Consider the following 19,429-nt stretch of genomic DNA (forward strand, 5'->3'; position numbering starts at 1 on the left):
GTGCTTAAAATCTTAAAATCAATTTCAGACTGTCATATTTTAACAAATGGGGCGGGTGAGTGTTAGCAGTTATAAGATCTGAAGCTTGTGATCACAAAGTGCAAGTTTTGAAATACCGTATCTCTGCAGTACCAGATTTCAAACCAGCAAGGTTAAGTGACCCATGATTTCAAAAGTCAGCCTTGTATCTCGAACTGCTGCTTGGTTCTCTATCACTGCCACATTTTCTCACTGAATTTATCAGAGTAACCTATAGTTTAGCTACTAACACATACCTTTCCGACCATAGCAATGTGTGAGTTGTTCCACGTGTTATTGTCCACCAAAGTAGTTCTATTAGCAAATCCCGCTATTTGGTACCCATAATCCCACCATGACATCACCCTCGCGTCCTCAGCCGTGTTACGACGCAGCCAGTAGTATGCCTCACGGAAGTCGTCCAGAATATTCCGGCTCCTATCAAGAAGAGATTGTCTTTTTAACGAACAAAGATTTAACTGAACCATTTTTAGGAGCCTGTTAAAAAAGATCCACTACCTGCGTCAACAACAGAGTACTATTTTTGTTCCGACCCCCACTTTAGTGGGGAGGGAGGAACTATATACTCAAATGGGTTTTTTTGTTCTGTCAATTTTGGCCGATCGAGTTGTGAGTGGTATCATTAGAAAGCCAGTCCAGCGTAGAATAAGGAATTAAAAAGATTTTTTCATTTTTCGCTTTTTGTAGGGAGTTATCGAGGTTGAAAGTTTTGTGAATAATTGCTGTTTTTATTCACATTTTCAGTATTTTTGACCAAATTTTTGTCAATTTTGCTTTAAAAAATGTCAAAATTGTTAACTGCACTGCTTTTTATTTCATCTTTACAGATAAAAGAGGGCTGCTGAGTTGTTCGCTTCGAGTATTTTGGCTAGAATTTATGCTAAATTTTTCAAAAATTAGACTTTTTTCAAGAAAAATAGGACCACATTTGTTTTTTAGCCCACATGCTTTAAATTTGCGTGAAGTAGACACCTTAAAACTGCGGTCGAAATCTTCTTAAACTCAGAAAGGTGCTAGTTGTAATTCCGCTGGCTTTTTGAGTCTTCTGGTTCATAATTTTGCAAGTTTTTTGCAAATTTAAACTCGATAATTACAAAAAAGCCTTATTTATTATTTGACAAACTGAATTTTTTGTTTAAAAATTGATCTATTTCGCAAAAATTTGAACAAATGATTGTTTTGTTAGAGGCTCAACAATATCTGGGCTGATCTTGATCTCACCGTGGATCCTTACGATAAAAAATTTCTTAGATTTAAATGGGGCGCGGCCTTTTTTTCAAAGCATTTCCGCTATGTAAATGTTTTTATGTAAATTACTGACAAGAATCTCAAATCAGGGCTCATTTAATGACACATATTATTTGCAAAAAAGAGGTCCAATGAAATTATAATATGGTTTAAGAGTTAAGCTCATGGTTTTCATGGCCCTGACCAATAGTTTTCGTAAAAAAATTTCAGACTTCTTGAGTTTTGCTTTAATTTGTTATACTTTTTGTAGCCCAACCACTTAGTTTCCCCACTCAAAGATGCAGTTAATTTTTAGGAGGTATAGAAGAACCTAGACAATTCTTTCAGTTGTTATCTAAAGTTTCTTATGACTTGGAATTTATTTGTTTTAAGAAAAGATCAGTGAACTTTGCCATTATTTTATCTTATTTCTCTCAGATTCGGGAGCAGCCTTAAAAAAACAGGCAAATACCAATTCCATTTGAGTAATACATTATTGTTGGAAACGGTTTTATATTCAATTTATGTTTACCTTGTTTTGATACTACGCCTTTTCAAAAAAAACTTTCATTTTCATTTTTGAGCATAATTCCATTTTTTATGAGTCCATTTAGTTTCCTTCTCGAATTATCACATTGATGGCAAACCTAATTGAAAGAAAGCATAGTAGGAAATTTTGAACAGCGTTGAAAAATGCGTATCTGTATATATTGTTTTTGTTGAATGGTTTATGCTTCTTGGGCTGAGACCAAGTTATCTCGCAAAATTTTGTGGATTTTTTGTTATTTTTTCTATGCTTGTCCTTCCATTTGTTGTTGTCCGCCATATTCATGATAACGGTAGGTCTCAATTTCTTCCCCAGGACCTATAACTCCACCTAGATGAAAATTTCAATTTATAGATGTTGTTTTAATGACCTTCAAATTAAATTTTTTAAAACAGTTTTTTTCAACTGTCTCTTTTTGCTTTCAATTTGGTCACCATGTAACTCAATCTCACTGATTATTAGTCTCAGTTACGTTTGATGATTCATCCATTTTTATTGCGCTTTGTTATACGTTGTGTTTGATTGCTTCGACCATTTATTTTCAAAAGTTTTCGATATATATATACTGTTCATTTTTCGGGTTTCTTTTTGTTGTCGTGTCTACGTTGTCCTTTTATAGGGAAGGCTCGTTGATGTTAGGATGAGGAGAAAAGGATAACATGAGGTAACATCTCATAAGTATAGTGCCTTGATGTCGTAAAATTGTTTGAAGTTTTGGCTTCTTTGTGTGTTTGTTATGTATTTGTTATTTTGTGGGGTCGTGGCATGGTCTCATTATTAGTAGGCCCAATTGGCTGCCTGAGATTTGTTTCCAAAACATATTTGGGTTTTTGAGCTTTGTCATTTTTTAAAATAGTTTTTTGGTCGAATTGTAGTTCAGTATTTGTAAACACAGGTCACAACTCGTTTGCAGTGAGCTATAAATTAACCCTGGTAACAGTTATAGCTTCAAACTTTCGTTCGTTGGCTTTTTTACTACTTTTACTACAAGACTTCATAAAATGTTTGAGATTTTTATATATTTGTACATTTTAGAGGATTTTTGTTTTCCTTTTGGTTTATAACAAAAATCGTAAGTCCCATTGGCTTTAAAATTTTGCGCAATTGAAGATTGGATTCTGATATGCCTCAATTGCTTCCTATCGAGATATAAATGAAAATTTCAGTGATTTCAGGTAATATCTAATTACATTAATAACTGTGAAGTTAATTGTATTCAAAAATAGAAACGTATTTTTTAATTTTGTACCTCTTTGCTGTTTTTTCACTTTTTTGTCGACCTGTTATCCAGTCGCATTGAGAACCGGTACCTTATTTTTTTCTAATGAAGTATAGATTAAACTGTTTTGTTTAGATTTTATCTGATGCGAGTTTGATATTGTTATGATTTTTTTATTGTAGACATCGAGTTGTGGTCGCAAATAATGTTTGTTTCTTGATTTTTTTAATGGTCCCTTTTAGTAGTTCTATTATCAAAAACTGTCATCGGCCCTCTGGCGTGGCATTATTATATTCCATTGGTTGTTTATTGAACGATATATGTTTTTGATCTCTTCATCATTTGGTAGTCAATTAAGTTAAGAATGTGGATGAGCGGGGTCGGTACATTATGTGCGTACGCACATTACCGAGCCTCCTTGTTACTGATAAATACTCAAATGATTCAGAAAGCGCTAACAGCACAAAGCTTCCTTTTTAAAGGTTAAATAAGAATACAAATATTTCCCGTCAAGCGAACTACCTTCAAGATACACGACATTTGGATCGATCCTATTGCAGCAGAGATCAATTAGGAAAAACAAGGCGACAAGAATACCTAAAACGTCCGTTTATATCAATGTACATAACCATTCAACGTTGTACGGAATACTGCAAACTGCGAAAATAATGTTTTAGATTGGCTTCTCACATTAAAATAAGCGACGCAGATGCAAATGAATTCCCTTCATTTGAGTTTTAATTGTCAACTTTTGTCAGAAAAAAGCTGGCAATTGGCTAATATGCGCAAAACTCTTTCTCTAGAGCGAATCACATTGTGCAACGTATCACAAAAATTTAGTTCATTAAAAAACACTATTGCTACGAAAAGCCCATTATGAACATAGCCGGCAAATTGCCCGAAAATAACCGCCTTTGATTCTTAATTCAGTTGCCATTAAGCTTAATACAATCGCCACCTAGAAATCGCTAAAACAAAAACTTTGGCTTTTTATTGGTTTATGCCGTTTCTTTTGATTTTGCTCTTGACCTTGACCGTTGTAACTACCTAGCGTAATTCAATGAGTGAAAGAATTAAAAATCCATTCAGTAGAAAACATTGAGTGATGAAAGTCAAGAGCCAAAAATTAAAGTCGTGACTTATGTAAAACGAAAAGCGTGATCGAAAGGAAAAACGAGTTAAAAAAAACCCAACATATCCTGGCTTAGAATACGAAGAATATTCATTGACTCAATACAAAAATTAGAACTAGAAATGACTACGATTGCATTTGGAAGCTAATATATAACAAAATAATAATTAAAAAATAGTCAAATTGCTACATGTGAATAAGACCTACAATCGAGACAGCGTATTTTGTTCAAAAAAGCTTTCTAACTCTACTGAAATTAGAGTGAAAAATTTCACACCGCGAAACCACTCGCTTTTTCGCTCCACTTCCTGTTTCAATGTGACTAAAATCACGTCTCCTATTAAAAAATAAAAAAAAAATGGCGAACAGATCTTAAAAAACAGACACCACCCATATACAAGTCAAATTCGTTGAATTGTAAAAAAAACAGCAGGACAAGTTTGCACCAACTATTAAAAGTTTTCATTGACAAATAACTAGACCTATAAAAGAGTGGGAAATGGGCACGCAAATACATTGCAAAAAATCGGTATGACGAAATCACCACAAAGTTAATTTCAAAAATTATCAAAATTTGTGAGCAGATCTTACATAGCAGGACAAGTCTTCAACAACAATTCAAACAATTTTCATTGACTAAGTTAAAAAAAACCTACAATGGACAACGAAGTGACTGCGAAAGTTTTTTAGAGACATTTCGTTCAAAAAACAGTAAAAACAAGTTGTCTTATGTGCACAGAAACCACTAGCGATAAAAACAAAATTTGCTCAAACACCATTTTCTCACTACTTTAAAAATAGAGTGAAAAAAATCATGCCGCAAAAACCACTAGGTTTTCCGCTCCACTTCGTTTTTCGCCGAGACCAAAATCATCAGTTAAATCTGACTTCAAAAATTATGAAAATGAGAGAACAAGTCTTTCGAAAAAACAGTCTCTAATAAAATTAAAATTCTCTAAAACTCTCTCCCCTAAGAACGAAAAATCACATTCATGAATGGACCAAAGCAGATTTGAAGTTAGCGTGACGTCATATGGTCGTAAAATCTTGACAAAAGAAATATAGCTGGCCGATATCACAAAAGCATTTTAGAGGGCCGTACGAAACCGTACTTGCAGCCGAAGCATCTATCTTGTCAGAAAACAATAATTCATTACAAGAGGTCTAAATTTGAATCACTTTTCAGAAAAAAAATATCATCATTGACATCATTGAGGCAAGCAAAAGCAAACAGAAAAAATAAGCACCATGTCATTCAGACAACATACAAAAAGGACACCCTTATTTTGATCTTCAAACTTTCGACAGAGAAAATTCAGTGAAATCTTCAATCACTGCTTGAAATTTTATAATAATCGAAACACATCTGATAAAAAAATTGTCAACATTTTGAGAGGGACAAACATTTTTCCTTATTCTCTTAGCTTCAGATCATACACATTGGCCAATCATGGAACAGACAACTCTTGAAAACTGAACTGAATCATAAAAGGAAAAGAAAAAAGATCTAAAACTATTTCTAGAAAAAATCTCTTCGTGAGATTTCCTGGTTAAAATGTTCAAACTGCTGCAAATTTTTAATTAATCTGGAAAAAGAAAAGGATATTCGAAGACAGATTGAAATACAAATGGAAAACAAAGCGCCAAAAATTTATTACCAAAGCGCCAATAAATTTTGCTAAAAACAGAAGCACTTTCAATCATGACTCGGTCCCAAAAGCACCATATCTGTAACTCCATACCTCTGAAAGGTGTATTATGTGGAACAAAATCAGTTTTAATCAAAATATTGAAAATTTAAGGAAAGAACAAAACTTTGTATCAATCCTTAAACGTAGAGGAAATAAGACTATAATTTATTGAATCAACTCGTCATAGGTTTTTGCGGGGAAAAAGTTCTAACCGCTAGAATGCGAAGGTTACGGACACATTGCAATATAGTAACAAAGACAATTCCATAATTTGGAAAGTTGGAAACCAAAATGAAAAAAAAATCAAGTACATTTCGTTAATTAGCATTGAAGGTAGAATTGCATGCCCATCCTCCATGTCATCAAACCGTAAAAACAGAGCTCATAGATTGGAAACAATGAATGAAAAAATTTGCCAAAATATCTTAATATAGTTAAAATCTGTTATGAAACAAAACTTCATTGAACTTCAACTACCTGACGGCGAAGAACAATTAATAATCGATAATACGAAATTTAATCCAACGAGAAAAAATGGTCGAATAAAAAAACAAAAAGAAAGAACTAGATTATACTTATGTATTTGAAACACTTACCAATAGATTAAAACCCTTAACCACGCCAAATTAACTGCCATGAGAAAGCATATATAGCGAAGGAACCTCTAATTGTTGAGACTAAGTGAAAAGACAAGCATAACAAACCAAGCCAAAAAAACATTAATATTTTATTAAAAGTAATGCCAATGCCATTGAAACTCTTAATTCTAAACTGAAACCAATTTGCAATCAGTCATTAATTCGACTGAGTAAAAAGAAAACAAAAAATCACAAACAAGGGCAAAACTCACTAACATTATGTTAAAGCAATCAGCGTCAGTGAGAAAAAGCCACGCCATAGCTGGAAAATTTACCTAAAACGTTTATTTTTAACTCAAAGCTGCGGATGATTTTCATTAATTACTTATAGTTACAACACAACCAAAGAACACCACATACGATTAAAACTCAGAATAAATTTCATGAGTAATTGTCACAAAAGTTATCAATTGGAACGCAGTAAAAACAGACTTTTGCCTCACAATACAGCCGATGCGAGCTGTAAGTATAAATAAAATCTGAGTAACAGGACATCAAAAGAACGACAAATAACAGCAAAACTCAAAATTCACTTCATTTTAATGAAAACAAAGTGTTGAAACTCTTTAAAACAAAGTAATCTAGTCAAAATTAATTAGCTATCAACTAAAACATCTAGTTGATTCCACAAATGCTTCATTGAATATCCAATAAGTCCTGTCACTTGAGCTTATGCAACAGGAAATGAAAACGAACAATATTTATGTGCGAAAAGCAAACATGAACCGACCAACGTCGGACGAATTGTCGACTGATGAGGCAAGTAATTTGGAAGGGGGTATAGGCTAGAAAAACATTCATGGGGCAGAAATAGGGACCCGAGACCTCTCGATTGTGAGTTGGGGACATTAACCTCTACTCTACACTGGCTTTTTGTACAGTTCTTGCTTACAATCGGTTTTCTTACAATCAGTAACTACTTACAATTCTGCCCCAAGAGAAAGCCCGCAAGATTTGTCATTAACGACATTAAGTGGCAGCACAACAAAAAAGAAGCGGGGAAAAAACTAAGAAAATCAAAAAAATTTTTTGACAAGTACTGTTACAGTCATAAAACATAAACTGACTTAGGTCAGATTAATTGATCTCAAAAGCAGTCCATGGGAATATGGGGTGTAGCTTAGAAATGTTTTATGGGCTTAATAAAAACAACCCAACACAACACACGTTTATAATAATTGCTATAAAACTTCATTCGAGAGCAATTAATGCCATAGATAAAACATGTCATTCCTGATTCACAGCGAAAATACATAAACATATACCAACTAACGTCGGAAACATTGCTACGAATGACAGGTGGGGGAAAATTTAATTCAGGTGGGGGAAATTTTTCATTATGGGTGCAAAAACATTTAAAAAGTCGGGTTAGAACCCAGACCTCCTGATTCCGATTGCGTCACCTCGACAAAGGCATTAACCACTCGGCTATCAGAGCTTGTCAATGTCCCCCTAACAATCGGTTTTGTTTGAAAAACAACTTTATTTTGGAGTGATAGCAATTGAAATCACCCAAAAATCAAGAAGGGCGTGACAAAGTCAATTGAGAAGTCAAAGAGTATTCTAGAAGAAAAGCGCAAAAACTGTCAAATGAAAATCAGAATAAAAAACTCACGTTTTGATAATTGCCTCTCATTCGAGAGCAATTAAAAATATCAACAAATATCAACGTATCACAAATTAAAACCGGGCGGATTGCGCTCAAACAGTCTGCGAGCGGTTGGCTTCGGTGGTAGGCAGCTGGTGCTTCGGGATTCTAGCACAAGGGGGTAACCGGAGTGTGTATGCGTGTTGGTGGGGGCAGGCGATGTAGGGGGGGGGCTCAAGCGATGGGGGAGGGGAGGTAGGGTTGCGAAGGCTAGATAGGAAAGGGTTGGTTCAAATCAATATGTGGAGGATGGAGGTGCAGAAGGGTAATGGGGGGCTGATGTCGGGGGTGGAGTGACTGAGGGGGTCAAACTTCACAACCTGCCTCCACCCAATGATATTTTCTCAAAACAGTTCTGGTGAATCATATTCTTAGAGTATAGAAATGCTTACGGCTCTTAAGGCCCTCGGAGCCCTATCTGTTTATCCTGTTTTTGAGGATGAAGTCAAATGGGCCAGATAATAAATCGGTCAAACAAAAAATTGCACAAAATAGACCTAAGAACTAATATAATTGCTAAAAACTTCCTTTGAGAGCAATTAATACAATAGCCAACATAAAAAAAACCATTACTCTCCTTGACGCCTAAAATAGAAAAATTTAGGCTTTGAGCTACTCAATTTTTCGCTCTTTAGAATATTCCCGTAAAACTATCTGCTACGACAATTCGATATCTCATTGACTAAAAAGTTCGAATGTGCGAAGAGATCTTTAAAGACGGAAGACGGTGCCCCAATACAATACAATTCCTCTGGGTTGTCAAAAAAGACAGACCAACAAAACAATCCGAATCCTTTAGATTGTGAAAAAATAGCGCTGCAATATTAGCCTGATTAGAAGAGGTCAGCTATCAAACATAACCAGCGGATTGTCGAAAAATAGCCGCCGTTGAATCCCATAACCACGATTGGGATTGAACGAAAAAATGGAAAAAGATTTGGGTTCAAAAAAAAACATTTTTAAAGTGCAAACTATTTTAAGGTCATTTCGTAGTTAAACATACTCCTGTTTTTTATTGGCATAGAGGCTAATATCAAAGCTAACAATCATTAGAGATGCTAACTAACCCATAAGAACAAACTTCAAGCAGCATCATCTAAACTTGGGTTTTATGGGTTAATCCCGTTTGTATTATCCGTTTCTTTTTATGACTCCCTTAATTTTAGATTGCTTGGCTGAGCAACTGCTGTTTGAGAACACTTTCAGCAGAATGAAACGAGTTTGAAGAAGTCAAAAAGATTTCACGCAAAATGTCGAAAAAGCCGCAAGACGAGGTCAAGCGAAACAAATTTTTTTCGACGAATGGATATATAGCCCGATGAACTCCGGAAACGACTCCAACAAAAAATGACCTTTCAACGTAATCATTCTCCTAATAAATAGAACTAATTGCATCAAAACAATAACATGAAATGGAACAATGAAAAAGTATTTGAACAGAAAAGATGATAAACCATCTGATAAAAAATTCTTTTATAAGTCGAAATTCCAAAACCACTATTGGCAAAAAGACCACGCAACATGTTTACCTTTCATTCATTAAACGCCTTCAATTTGACAGAAAATTCAAGCAAAAATTCTAAGGAAAGAACGAAGGTAAGGCAAAGGAAATGAAGGACAAAATCAAAAAATAGAATTCTCTGCAAAACTTAGACAAAAATTATCTGCAAATAAGGGATAAATTTCCAATATCCTATTTTCAGACCATTATTTTCACTGCTAATTCTAGCTATTAAAACTTTCACTGCTAATTCTGGACAAGCATACACCGATCGAAGACCCTGCCAATTCATACAATAAAGCAAAGAACGAAAAAAACAGACATTTGTATTACTTTTCAATGAAAAGTGTGCTGTCTAGCTTCCATTGATTTATAGCAAAATCTCTAGAAGAGCTTTGAAAAAAATTGAGGAGTAGGCGAGAAGCTAGCCTAAAGTAGCAAAAAGAACAAAATCAGAAGAAATTAGCAAAAACAATTAAAAAAACGGAAATCCGCCAAAATCTGCATTGAACCACGGACATCCCCAAATGCTATAAAAACTTCGAAGAATACAAAAAAGCATTACAAACAACTTGAAAAAAAATTGAGAAAAGATGAAGAATATTTTGAGATTACAAGAGCAGATAGAGCCCAAAAAAAATAGAGTACTAAAAGATTAAATAGGCTAAAAAATTTATCTAAAATTAGAAAAACATGAAAAAAAAGCAAAAAAATTAAGGAAAAAGTTTTAAAAGTTGAGTTTATTGTCATTATTCTCAATAAAAAAAGGTTTAATACCAATAAAGTTAAACTTAATAAAAAAGAATTTAATGTCCTCCGAGCGCTACCTGTTTATCCCGTTCTTGAAAACGAAAAGTCAAATTGGTCAGACAATAAGGACCAAAGGACTAACATAATTGCTACGAACTTCATTTGAGAGCAATTGATACAATAGCTAACATAAAAACCATTACACTCTCCTTGACGCCTTAAATTAAATTGAGAAACAATTCACGCTTTAAGATACTCAATTTTTTGCTCTTTAGAACATTACGGTGAAACTAACAACTACTACAATTCGACTTCTCGTTGACCAAAAATTTCGAATAAGCAAAGAGATCTTTAAAGACGGAAGACGGCGCCCCAATACAATACAATTCCTCTGGACTGTAAAAAAAAAGACAGACCACCAAAACCATCCAAATCATTTAGATTGTATAAAAACTAGCGCTGCAATTACAGCCTGCTTTGATGAGGGCAGCTATCAAATATAACGGGCAGATTGCAAAAAATAGCCGTCGTTGATTCCCATAACCACGATTGGGATTGAACGAAAAAAAAAATATTTGGGTTTTAAAAAAATTTTAAAGTGCAAACTATTTTGAGTTCATTTCGTAGTTGAACATACTCCTGTTTCTTAGTGATACAGGAGCTAATAACAAAACTAATAAGCACTAGAGATGCCAGCTGTAACCCATAGGAATATACTTCAAGCACCGATCATCAAAAATTGGGCTTTATGGGTTAATCCCGTTTCTATTCTTGATTTCGTTTTTTATGACTCGAATGATTTTAGATCGCTCTGCTGAGCAACTGCCGTTTGAGATGATTTTGAGCAGAATGAGGGAAAAATGAAACTAGTTTGATGTCAAAAAAACTTCATGCAAAATTTCGAAAAAGCGGCAAGATGAGGTCAAGCGAAACAAGTTTTTTTTCAACGATGGAAAAAATATAGCCCGATGAATTCTGGAAACGACTCCAAGAAAAAAATTGACCTTCCAACATAATCATTGTCCTAATAAATAACACTAATTACTTCAAAAAAATAACATGAAATGGAACAAGGAAAAAGTATTTGAACAGAAAAGATGATAAAGCATCTGATAAATTCCTTATATAACGAAACTCCAAAACAACTTTTGTCAAAGGACCACGCAACATGTTTACTTTTCTTTCATTAAACGACTACATATTGACAGAAAATTCAATAAAAAATTCCGAGAGAACGGAGGTAAGGCAAAGGGAATGAAGGACAGAATCAAAAAACAGAAATCTCTTCAAAACTTAGACAAAATTTATCTTCAAATAAGGGATAAATTTCCAATATCCTATTTTCATACCATTATTTTCACTGCTAATTCTAGCTATTAAAACGTTCACCGCTAATTCTGGTCAAGCATACACCGATCGAAGAACCTGCCAATTCATACAATAAAAAACACAGAACGAAAAAAACAGACATTTGTATTACTTTTCAATGAAAAGTGTGCTATATAGCTTCCATTGATTTTCAGCAAAACCTCTAGAAGAGCTCTGAAAAAAATAATGAGGAGTAAGCGAAAAGCTCACCTCTTTTCGCTAAGTGAAAAGTACCGAAAAGAACAAAATCAGAAGAAATAAGCAAAAATAAGCAAAAAACGGAAATCCGCCAAAATCTGCTTAAAAATTACTCAATCATCATTACCAAAACAACTGAAAAAAAAAATCAAAATGCATCAAAAATAACTAACTTTTAGATCGCTCTGCTTTTTAGATTTTAGATCGCTAAATAACTGATTTTAGATCGCTCTGCTGAGCAACTGCCGTTTGAGATGATTTTGAGCAGAATGAGGGAAAAATGAATCTAGTTTGATGTCAAAAAAATTTCACGCAAAATTTCGAAAAAGCGGCAAGATGAGGTCAAGCGAAACAAGTTTTTTTTTCAACGATGGAAAAAATATAGCCCGATGAATTCTGGAAACGACTCCAAGAAAAAAATTGACCTTCCAACATAATCATTGTCCTAATAAATAACACTAATTACTTCAAAAAAATAACATGAAATGGAACAAGGAAAAAGTATTTGAACAGAAAAGATGATAAAGCATCTGATAAATTCCTTATATAACGAAACTCCAAAACAACTTTTGTCAAAGGACCACGCAACATGTTTACTTTTCTTTCATTAAACGACTACATATTGACAGAAAATTCAATAAAAAATTCTAATGAGAGAACGGAGGTAAGGCAAAGGGAATGAAGGACAAAATCAAAAAACAGAAATCTCTTCAAAACTTAGACAAAATTTATCTTCAAATAAGGGATAAATTTCCAATATCCTATTTTCATACCATTATTTTCACTGCTAATTCTAGCTATTAAAACGTTCACCGCTAATTCTGGTCAAGCATACACCGATCGAAGAACCTGCCAATTCATACAATAAAAAACACAGAACGAAAAAAACAGACATTTGTATTACTTTTCAATGAAAAGTGTGCTATATAGCTTCCATTGATTTTCAGCAAAACCTCTAGAAGAGCTCTGAAAAAAATAATGAGGAGTAAGCGAAAAGCTCACCTCTTTTCGCTAAGTGAAAAGTACCGAAAAGAACAAAATCAGAAGAAATAAAAAATAAGCAAAAAACGGAAATCCGCCAAAATCTGCTTAAAAATTACTCAATCATCATTACCATAACAACTGAAAAAAAATCAAAATGCATCAAAAATAACTAACTTGAGCCACAGACATCCCCAAATGCTATAAAAACTTCGAAGAATACGAAAAGCATTACAAACAACTTGAAAAAAATCGCTAAAAAGATTATGAATTTTTTGAGATTACGAGAGCACATAGAGCCACAAAGTATTTGGAAAAATAGAGTACTAAAATACTCGAAAAACGACAGGAAGGTCATAATAGGCTAAGAAACTTATATAAGATTAGAAAAAACATGCTCAAAAATTAAGGAAAATAATTTAAAATTTCTCAGTTTATTGTCATTATTCTCAAAAAAAATTTTTTTTTAATACCAATAAAACTGTACTCACTAGGTATCTAAAAACTCTTGAAGTAATACGCGTCTATCAAAATTCCACACAAAGCATTTAAACAAAACAAAAAGCGAAAAATTATTAAAATTTGCCTAGAATTCAGCAAAAGAGCTGAAAAACCTGCCAATTGGTGAAAATGTCAGGTTAATTATCAAAAACCCAGCACCCAAGCCACTCCAAAATTTTCCTCGCGCTTCATTTCCTGCCTCGAAATTCACTCCAATAAAATTGATTTTTAAAAAAGGACTTCTCCAATACCCCTGTTCGAGTCGTAAAAATAGGAGCGCTATAATAACAGTCTGAGAAAATGAGGGCGGCTATTAATAAGAACCAATTAAGCAAACTAGCAACAGGAAGTATTTTTGCTGCCGTGATAATTTTAACTTCATATACATATTCGTCATTTGGTACATCTATCACTAGACAAAACCTACTGCACGATTTATAAAATGGGTCATCCATAAAACCAACATTTGGTATCTAGAGTCACAACAGAATTCGGATTATGATCATTGAACCGTACCCATCGTTGTTTTGAGAAGCCAATACAACAGAAGGACTCGAATACGCACTGCTAGTCACCCATGTACAATGGACTGCAAACAACAGCAGCATTATCAACAGTGTAAACACCGTCACAGACTTCAAGTTAGTTCCCAAACTCATTTCCTCTTTCTCTTTCGGTGGCTTCACTTTCCCAGCTTTGTCGTACAACTTTTTGTTTTTCTTTCCTGGACCACTCGGAGAAGCGGCCGAACCATTCTCGTAAGCATCATCTTCGTCATTGGCTGCGTTCTGAGCGGCCAGTTCGTTAGTCTCCGAAATGATATACTTGGAGAAACTTTCTGAGAAAATGATTGAAGCTCCGATACAGACCACAGGCGTCAGAGTCAAAATCAGTCTGACCATTACTCCTGCGAAGTATGAAGCGAAGACAGCGTAGAGGACAATGAAAACACGTTCGTCGTTGACTCGTTTGATACAGAACCAGATGCCAGCTGGGAATGCGCACACGAGGATGTGCAGGTCGAAGAAGAAAGACACCCATGTTGTGGGCTGGTGTTCCGAGACAGAGGCGATGATCGGAATGTGGATCTTGGCATAACTGAAACCAGTATACATAACTCAAACCTTATTGGTCAAGGCCATTTTGAGTCAAAGGCCAATAATTTAGCATTCATTGTTAAAAGCCTTCTAAAAGCCCGTGACGTGTGTGTGTGTCTTGGTTGTGGGAAAAATCTCTAAAAAAATATGATTAATGTTATGGAGTTCATAGGAACCGTTATCAGGTATAATTTAACGCAGGCTCTTTTTGTTAAAAATTACCTTAGCACACTTAAAGAGCTAGCTCCAGAATTGAGCTGTTATCTTTGAAGGATAGATAATTTTTGAGCTGTTGTTCTCGAAGAGTTAAGGCAACCAAGAAAAACATTCTGTATGGTTAATACTCACACTAAGTACAAATGCCTCAACACTCATACCACTACAGATTGCAACAACTCTTAAGATTTTTGCAATATTACTTACAAACATAACCGACTAAACGTCGCAAGAATTGCTCTCGAACGCACACGAGGATGTGCAGGAAGTTCGATAGTGGGCTTCAAATAACCACATTAGAGGATAAGATATACCATTATAATAATTTAAAGTGAAAATGGCACCAGTTTCGGCGCACTTTTCATTTGACTTTTAGTATTGAATTGCCGCCAATTGAATTCAGCTGCTTGAAATTGTGATTGAGAGAGAATTTTAGATCACGCGAAACGCAAAAAGTCATGGGCGTAAAAGTCATTCAAGAAGTCAAAATCGTCAAGCGAAAATTTTGCGATTTAGCAATTAATTACGCTCTCTTTTCATTATAATTCACAGCTTGGCGCAATGGATATATTCTATAGAAAGGGGTCGGCAACTTGTTTAGAAAACAGATGAGAACCCAAATTTAGGTGTGCTTACCCAGTATCCCAGAGAGAGTAGAATCGTCCACTCCAGGGTGCAATATATCCCAAGTAGGTGAGAGCCACCACCCCAGTGAACACACATCCAGCACTCACTATCACTGCATACACAAATAGGGCTTTGAATTGTTCCGACGAAACCTACAACGCAAAGTTAAAACATATTGCAAACACAACTTAAATCTCGGCTTATAGCTTTCAAACTCGAACTTTTTTCAAACTTCAAAGAAACCATAGAACCATGCCATGTCTGAAAATGCAGATTTTTTGCAATTCTGGTAGCTGCCAAGATTATCTTGACTTCTCTTCTTTTTCGGGCATTCGGCTTCTGGAGCATTTCTGTTGTCATGTTTGTACCTTTCAATCACGTCAGTTAACCGAAAGTACCCTCAACCAAATTTCAGTTTACAGCATGCATAATTTTTGTGGCTATTAAGTAGGTTGCCATTACATTAATCCTACTAGTCATCAATGACATTTTTAAATTCGTTATAGAGACAGGAACAATAGTCACCCACGTAAGTTGAAATAAAATACCTTTTTAATCAGTTTGGCTTTTGCTAAGCTTTTTAAGATCAGAAAAATATTCAAGGCAGCTCAAGGTATGCATGATAATTACATTCTAGTCTAACCTATACACAACGTGTGGCTTATTATGAGTTCGCCTCTATTTTTAACTCGCTCATTACACATAACTACCTATAATTTGCTCATTTTCCCAGCCAAGTGAACTTAAATTTTTTAAAATCATCAATATTGTCTCAATCAATGCTGCTTGAAATAGTTATGATGTTCAGTTCTTACCCTCTGACATTTTTGGCTGTGGCTCATTAAAAAATTCTACAGGGAGGAATTGATTGAAGAATAATGACAATTTTCATCCTTAAAAATATTGACAATCAAGACAAACTAAAATGAACATGAAAATCAGAAAATTCCATAAAATTGGGCATTTCAGGGTAGTCTGTTCATATGCCACTAAATTTACGTAAAATTACCCGGGAAGCTCAGTTGACGCAATTCCCCTTTATATTTTTGAGATAAACTGCTTCAACTAAAAAGAATTCAGTTGATCTTTACGTACAACTATGCCGAAGTTTAAAAGTGCGAAACTGGAACTGATTTAAAAGTGCGGAAACTGGAACTGATTTAAAAGTGCCGAAACTGGAACTGATTTAAAAGTGCCGAAACTGGAACTGATTTAAAAGTGCCGAAACTGGAACTGATTTAAAAGTGCCGAAACTGGAACTGATTTAAAAGTGCCGAAACTGCTAGAGTAACTAACTATAAATGAAATGCTAGATCTGATGATTTTAAAATCTGCCAGGGCAAGCAAAGCACTAGTTCGGTTGTCATAAATGCATTTCAAGTCTCACGGGCAGTCAAGGCATGGCCATGGACCGACCGCATTATCCTTGCCGGCTTAAAAATTATCTCGGCCAAATTTTCTCGTCCTGATATATGATAACGCAAATTCACGTTACTTCAGTGACTGCTCCAGAGTTTTTGCGCTCAACTTATTTGAAGTGATCTGATCGGTTTAGAAACTTAGCGCTGACGTATTTATTGAATTGGTTTTTCGACACACAGCCTACTTCAGGAGGGGCTAAAATCACATATGTTAAAAACATAGCCGGAAGAAAACAATTAGTTCTTCTTAAAACAGTGGCTCTTATCCTCAACGGATTTCATCAAAAATTTGTAAATGTTACACCGCTGTCATAGAGAGATATATTTGAGCATTGGGATGATTGGAAGTTAAAAATACAAATAATTACATCATACAGAAACAATACAAAAAGTCGCGCAGATTTAAAACAAGACAGATTTTGATTAAATATTTTGAAATCTTGATACCGCAAACTTTCATGTAAAAACATTTGGTAACATTGTAAAATGTCATAAAACGTTGAGGATGGAGCTCAAAAAGCTGACCGGGCAAAATACTGTGATGAAACAATTTTTGAAACTCGTTATAAAAAACTAGAACTCCACAATCATCTTTGCTACCCAAAAGACACATTGTGAAAGAAAAAGGCAGATAGATTTCTTAGAAACTAAACTGATCTTTAAAAAGGAGCATTAAAACTTTAGGACTAAAGAAAACACGATATGCTTCGTTTTTGAGGAATATAAATTAAGACAAAAATGAGATTAACTTCTCTGTTGGAGATATCAGACAAAATGAGTTTAAATTATAGCGAAATTTAAATTAATCATGAAGATGACAAATGAAACAGTATAAAACTCAAAGGCAAAAAATCATTTAGTACTAAAATGGAGGCCGCAAGAATATGCAGAAATAAACAATCAGTCAAAACTTGTAAACGGAATTCCAGTACACTCTGCTAAATAATATTAAATGAGATAAAATGCTAACCAAAAAAACAAAAATCTAGAAATAGATTAAAATCATTTAAAAAATTTTAACAGATAAATGCAGAAAGAGTAAAATTCTAGGTCTAAGGCGAATTGTAGAATGATTAATGCTAAAATAAGGAGAATATGATTGAAGTGCAAAAAACAAAACAAAACAAAAACTACTCAATTCTTGAAAGCTAAAAGCCAAGTAGAACGTATCATTAATAATTTGATGATCAAACTACCAAGTCATCCTCCTGTAAAAAAATTAAGAAAACAGTTCAAGATTCTAAAACAAGGAGACGTTTTGAAAAAGCAAACCATTTTCAAAGGTGCACTTCTTCCTCTCACGTTAGGAGGCGTTCAATAAATAATTAAATTACCAGAGGGAACATGCTACATGCATTGATTTTTGCAAATCAAAGCGCTTGAAGCAAAAATGAAATAAATTTTAAAAAGCCAAAAAAAATAACTGGAAATTGAAATTTCAGCTCATTTTACACTTAGAACGTTTTGTTAGGCTCATATTAGAGGGTATGAACACATATCAGAGGCTCGACCGCAACAATATCAGATGGTATGATTAGCATCGACTAAAGATTATTCCCACAAAAAAACCAAATTACAAAAAAGCCAATTGAAAAAAAAACGGCTAAAAATGGTATCTATAAGCGCCATTCCCTCAAAAACACTTTTCAAAGTGGAATATAGCAAATGATCAAAAACTTCTCTCGCTCAGAAAAATTAGTTCACACGTCAATTTTACTCACTTTCGCATTTAGGTCAAAACGCCCTCTGAACGAAAAGATCTTCCGGTAAAGAACATTAACTTTAAAGAAAACCAATTTTTCTCTTCGATCCGTAAAAAGGACCCGTTTACAATAATTGCTTCAAACTTCATTCAAGAGAATTTAATAATAACCAGTTATACGTTGGCATAGCTGTACGTGAACTCAGTTGATTATACATCCGGTTGTTTATAGCGTCGTCTATCTTACATGGTGACAGAAATAGAGAAGGTTCAAAAATTGATAATTAAAAATTATTAACTTACTAAGCCCATCAAAATTTAATTATAATTAGAGACTTAATTTTTGAAACAGTAATTTTAACTAATTGAAAGAGTAATTGTGAGAAATGAAATTTGATTAATTAAAAAAAATTAAAAACAACCAAATAATAACAAAACCGACTAACGTCGGGCGAATTGCTCTCAAACGACCGGCGAGCGGCTGGCTTCGTCAGTAGCAAGCCACGGTTTAGTGAGCCTAGCTTTAGCTTGATTCGACTCTGCAACTCTTAGTTTTCTAGCTTTGTTATCAAATAAATCGAATAAAAAGCTGCTATTTTCAAAACTTGCAAAATTTTGCAAAACTAAAAAGAAAAGCTCCCAGATTTCGCAGTGGAAATGTTCCGAACTAAAAAAGTGCTAATGCAAGTCATTAAAAAATTGTTAACCATTCCATTAACTCTAGAAACTATGCGACAGCTATTCATCAAGCCTGATGAAAAATTCAAAAAAAATCAAAAAACTTTGACGAGGTTATGTGGCTTTTGAGGCTGGAGAAACCTAAAAACAGACAAAAATTTTCAAAAAACTTAAAAAATGCAAGTTTTATCAAAACAAAAAAATGATGTCATATTAAAAAATTGAAAGCTTTTCCAAGGCAAATGAAA

The 19,429-nt window shown here is 34.3% G+C and overlaps 1 protein-coding gene across 1 annotated transcript in view; it reads right to left on the reverse strand.

Moving 5' to 3' along the window:
* Window positions 1-19,429, reverse strand: part of LOC142353270 (dolichyl-diphosphooligosaccharide--protein glycosyltransferase subunit STT3B-like) — a 45,037-nt gene that overhangs the window by 14,372 nt on the left and 11,236 nt on the right. Inside the window, exons 6-8 of the mRNA XM_075405501.1 lie at window positions 15,390-15,532; window positions 13,957-14,538; window positions 276-456 (exon numbers count right to left, since the gene is read on the reverse strand). Coding sequence (XP_075261616.1) covers window positions 276-456; window positions 13,957-14,538; window positions 15,390-15,532 — 906 coding nt within the window. The remainder of the gene's footprint in view (window positions 1-275; window positions 457-13,956; window positions 14,539-15,389; window positions 15,533-19,429) is intronic.

This window comes from Convolutriloba macropyga, chromosome 14, assembly GCF_964194025.1.
Source record: "Convolutriloba macropyga chromosome 14, txConMacr16.3, whole genome shotgun sequence".
NCBI lineage: Eukaryota > Metazoa > Xenacoelomorpha > Acoela > Convolutidae > Convolutriloba > Convolutriloba macropyga.